The sequence below is a fragment of the Sinocyclocheilus grahami genome, unplaced genomic scaffold, assembly GCF_001515645.1.
Source record: "Sinocyclocheilus grahami isolate Dianchi unplaced genomic scaffold, SAMN03320097.WGS_v1.1 scaffold1933.1, whole genome shotgun sequence".
Taxonomy (NCBI): domain Eukaryota; kingdom Metazoa; phylum Chordata; class Actinopteri; order Cypriniformes; family Cyprinidae; genus Sinocyclocheilus; species Sinocyclocheilus grahami.
The window spans coordinates 88,986-93,795 of NW_015507112.1; the positions used below are offsets into that span (position 1 = coordinate 88,986).

At 35.9% G+C, this 4,810-nt stretch overlaps 1 protein-coding gene and 1 long non-coding RNA gene across 2 annotated transcripts in view; both read right to left on the reverse strand.

The window, feature by feature from the left end:
- Positions 1 to 4,810, reverse strand: part of LOC107573400 (complement C3-like) — a 30,408-nt gene that overhangs the window by 9,056 nt on the left and 16,542 nt on the right. The window contains exons 22-26 of the mRNA XM_016259837.1: positions 3,518 to 3,596; positions 3,209 to 3,368; positions 1,469 to 1,564; positions 1,204 to 1,360; positions 573 to 736 (exon numbers count right to left, since the gene is read on the reverse strand). Coding sequence (XP_016115323.1) covers positions 573 to 736; positions 1,204 to 1,360; positions 1,469 to 1,564; positions 3,209 to 3,368; positions 3,518 to 3,596 — 656 coding nt within the window. The remainder of the gene's footprint in view (positions 1 to 572; positions 737 to 1,203; positions 1,361 to 1,468; positions 1,565 to 3,208; positions 3,369 to 3,517; positions 3,597 to 4,810) is intronic.
- On the reverse strand, positions 93 to 362 carry LOC107573402 (uncharacterized). Its single transcript, XR_001607502.1, has 2 exons — positions 267 to 362; positions 93 to 183 (listed from the first exon to the last, which is right to left on the reverse strand). It is a non-coding gene; the product is annotated as an uncharacterized lncRNA (long non-coding RNA).

Sequence of the window (4,810 nt, forward strand, 5' to 3'; positions counted from 1 at the left end):
AAAAAGCAGCACATAATGAAGTGTTTTGGAGGTTTTATTTTAGCTCTGAATTTATGGAAAGTGCCACAGAAAGGGCAGGAACTCAATCTTACCTTCATTGTCTTTCTCCATTTTAACAGTCAGATCAAAGAAAGTACAGTCAGATTTCTTCTCAACAGGTCTGGCGTAGTACAGCGTCAGAACCTGAAAACAGCAGCACGTCTCAGATTAGATGTTCAAACACTTTAATCTTGCTGTTGACTGTATAAACGCTCATGAACACTCACTGAGAGAGTGGCTGTTCCAGTTCCTTTAGCAGTTACATTGAACTCCTGGTTTATGTCCACCTGTTGAGTGAATGCAGACATACTCGAGTCATCAGAATCAAATCCATGATATAACAGAGATACCTGAAGATTTCACTGACCAAACACGAGACTATTGATGTAGGCAATTAAAAATGATGGATGATGCCTGGAACACCATGATGGTCGCCTAGAAAAGACAGAAAAGCATTCAAATCCTGTCCTGCAGTGTCAGTCCTGCACTTGTTCTGCTGTTCATCACAGTCAAATGATGAGGTGTTAGTGTACCTGAGTGGTGCCAGATCCTCCATAGTGAGACTGCTGTCTGTTCAGCCAGTGCACTGCTTCTCCTGCTTTATCAAAGTCTTTGTCCTTCACAAGCGCCAGCACAGCATAAGCCGTCGCCTCTAGTGAGTGATGGTGCTGTCCAGGGACAGTCCAAGACCGACCGGCTGTTTCAAACACAACACAGGATTATAAAGGGGCAGCTGTGGCCTAATGGTTAGAGAGTCGGACATGTAACCTGAATGTTGCAGGTTTGAGTCTCAGTACCATCAGGAACTGTAGGTAAGGGGAGTTAATGAACAGCACTCTCTTCCACCTTCAATACCCACGTGTGAGTAGCACTTGAGCACCGAACCCCCAGTTGCTCCCTGGGCGCTTCAGCAAAAATGGCTGCCCACTGCTCCGTGTGTGAGTTCATGGTGTGTGTGTGTGTGTGCACTTGGATGGGATAAATGCAGGGCACAAAGTCTGAATATGGGTTACCATAAGAACTATTTGGTATTTGGTAACTATTATTGTTTGGTACTGATACCAACAAACAACATTACACAACAAAATGTTGCTTTCAGTCCTCTTGGACTTGTTTTATGTTGCATGTTGTACAAAACACAACTGTTTTAATGACTTAACTGACCTTCTAGTTGGGAGGAGTGTTTCATCAAGATGTCTTTATTGAGTTTGTTGGCATTGGCCATGGCGTAGGACGTTAATGCAACAGCGTAAGGATTGGTCAGCTGTGGAAGTTGACCTTCCAAGAAAGAAACAGCCTTCCTGATACTTTCATTCAGACTCTATAAAAGTGTGTATGATATTAAAACAAATAAGAAAAGAAAAAAATCTACTGTTCATTTATAAATTAATGTTTTTGGTAAATACAATGGTGAACGAGGTGTACTTACAGCAACTGATTCAGCACAGATCTCTCTGGCCTCTTGCATGGCAATCACGACAAAGGCCGTCAGAGAGGCATCAGCATCTTTGCCCTGTACGTCACCCTGGAATAAAGCACAAATAAACTAAATATCACTAAAATGTGTTTTCCTATTGAATTAGCAAATGTAACCTGCTACACACAAATACATAGTGCAATTAAAAATATATAATAATAAAAAACATTTAAAAAACCCAGCTGGATATTCTGCTTCTATCATTGGCTGCACGATGTCGAGTTTCGTGTCTGGCTGTAATACCTGCAGGTTGCAGACAGAGGACATCAGTGTTGCCAGACAGTGCTGTCTTTAATCTTTTAAACAGTCCAGATCGGTATATCCTTGAAAGCTTTGTTCTGTGCAAAGTTCTGTAATGTTCTACAATATGAACTTCACAAAATACTTCCTCTAGTTCTATGTGAAATTATAGAGCGACTCGAAGCACATTATTGTTGTTGTTATTTGTTTATTCTTTATTGTCGGATTATCATACAGTATGCATCAATGAATGACACAGTTTTGACTGTCATGTGTGTGCATAAACGAGTGGGAAATACCTAATTACCTTGCTTTTTCCGAACACTTACCTGTATATTGGGCACTTTTTTTGCATTTAAATTCTGACTGTTGACTTTGAAAATTATGCATGTGTTTTTTCGAGGGTATCGGTTAATTTCTTGATTGCTGTTTTGACAGTGTCTGCTTGCATAATTTAATCATATTTGGTAATTATCTTTAATGTATTTGCCACAATTTGATCCATGGGAAATTTATCTAAGGTTATATTTATATTATTTTGTCGTCATTATTTTGTTTTAAGGAGTTAAAATGGCTCTTATCAACCTTGACTGACATATTCTATCACATTATTTTGACAGTTAAAGTTTTGGGCGGTTTTTTGTTGGAGTGGGCGGGTTTTTGTGAGCTTTTGGGCTGGAAATCGTCCATCCAATCTGGCAACACTATGACATACTTCTCTATCTTCTCTGAGCATCCTATCGATCAACAGAGCAGTATGCTTCTGCTAAATTAACTGGGATGTAAATTTACTGGGATTTTGGCAGAAAATAATAGATGTGATAACAGAATGGATAAAGCTGTGTTTACATGTCTGAAATGATGTAGGTTTAATTTATTACTGTAAACTCTGTTTGATAATGATGTCTAGCCTAAAAAAAGCTAGTGTTTCCATTAATGAGACACATATTGAGTGAGTATCATAACCTTGTTTGATGAAGCAGGTTGTGAGAAAGAGGGAGATATCAACATTTAATACTCTTTGAAGTAGACTGTGTAGCCCTTTACTGAAATATATCACAGTAATTGTTAGACCTACAGGGAAAATATAAATAATAAAAATCATAATTGCGAAATGTTGATTTTTTTTCTAAATAATGAAAATGCATGACGATCACATGGTGTTCAAATTTACTTGATTTACTATCATCGTGTAAACATCTGTCCTGTGAAATGGCTTATTCAGTGCCATATTAAAAATATATAAATAAATAGAATGCAATTTTTATGACCCTCTTTCAAGGAAAAATAAGACAAACGTTTCAAATTCTATAAGGGTTTAGCAAACATTAATTTCATCTTACACATTAATTGTAGGTCACTGTAATTACTTAATGCAGTTTTACTGATAGCTGCCATTCCTGTTTTCCTCCACAGATGAGTTTAAATACAGTCTGTCATAGTGACATTTACCACCATCTCTCCATGTATTACAGCTGAATCCTCTTTAAAGGAGCCGTCTTGTACTTGTCTGTGCAGAACCAGCCACTCAAGGGCATTGCAGAGCACTTTATCCTCTATAGGAATTAAATCACTGGCCATGGCAAAGACTTTAGCCACATATGCTGTCAGCCTTGAACAGACAGAAACAAATGAAAATTAGTTACAAGTAATAATTTGCTACCAATAATATTCAAAGATAATAATGATAATAAATGATTACAGAAGAAACTGAGACTGAAAATAAATCAAAACAAATAAAACTGATTGAAATTAAAATACCATGTGCTGCTCGGTCTGTGTCTCCATGCAGCGTAGGATCCATCTGATTTACGGTAAACCAGCTGCCGCTGATAACCTTAATACAAAAAGGATAAAGAAAAAATATTAATTTGTTTATTATCTATATTTATTTTTATGCATGTGTTTTTTCGAGGGTATCGGTTAATTTCTTGATTGCTGTTTTGACAGTGTCTGCTTGCATAATTTAATCAAATTATCTTATTATCTTTAATGTATTTGCCACAATTTGATCCATGGGAAATTTATCTAAGGTTATATTTATATTATTTTTATTTTGTTTTTTTGTTTTAAGGAGTTAAAATGGCTCTTATCAACCTTGACTGACATATTCTATCACATTATTTTGACAGTTAAAGTTTTGGGCGGTTTTTTGTTGGAGTGGGCGGGTTTTTGTGAGCTTTTGGGCTGGAAATCGTCCATCCAATCTGGCAACACTATGACATACTTCTCTATCTTCTCTGAGCATCCTATCGATCAACAGAGCAGTATGCTTATGCTAAATTAACTGGGATGTAAACTGCTAAATTTACTGAGATTTTGGCAGAAAATAATAGATGTGATAACAGAATGGATAAAGCTATGTTTACATGTCTGAAATGATCCAGGTTTAATTTATTACTGTAAACTCTGTTTGATAATGATGTCTAGCCTAAAAAAAGCTAGTGTTTCCATTAATGAGACACATATTGAGTGAGTATCATAACCTTGTTTGATGAAGCAGGTTGTGAGAAAGAGGGAGATATCAACATTTAATACTCTTTGAAGTAGACTGTGTAGCCCTTTACTGAAATATATCACAGTAATTGTTAGACCTACAGGGAAAATATAAGCAAAGTTTTTTTTTAATAAATAATAAAAATTATAATTATGAAAATTTAGATTTTTTTTTCTAAATAATGAAAATGTATGATGATCACAGGATGTTCCAATTTACTTGATTTACTATCATAGCGTAAACATCTGTCCTGTGAAATGGCTGATTCAGTGCCATATAAAAAAATAAAAAATATTGAATAAAATGTTTATGACCTCCACAGATGAGTTTAAATACAGTCTGTCATAGTGACATTGTAAAAGACCGCTTCTTAAACCAGAGAAGGTAAACATGTTGGTATTCTTGTGGGGAAAAAAAGCAAACAAACATGCAAGCACTGTCACCGGCAGCAAGTTTAGTTTTACTTTTCTTTTTGTTTTGTTTTCATTTTGTTTACCTCACGTTATGCTATATGAAGGCTCTCTTTTTTCTTTTTTTTTGATTTCTCAGTGTTTGTT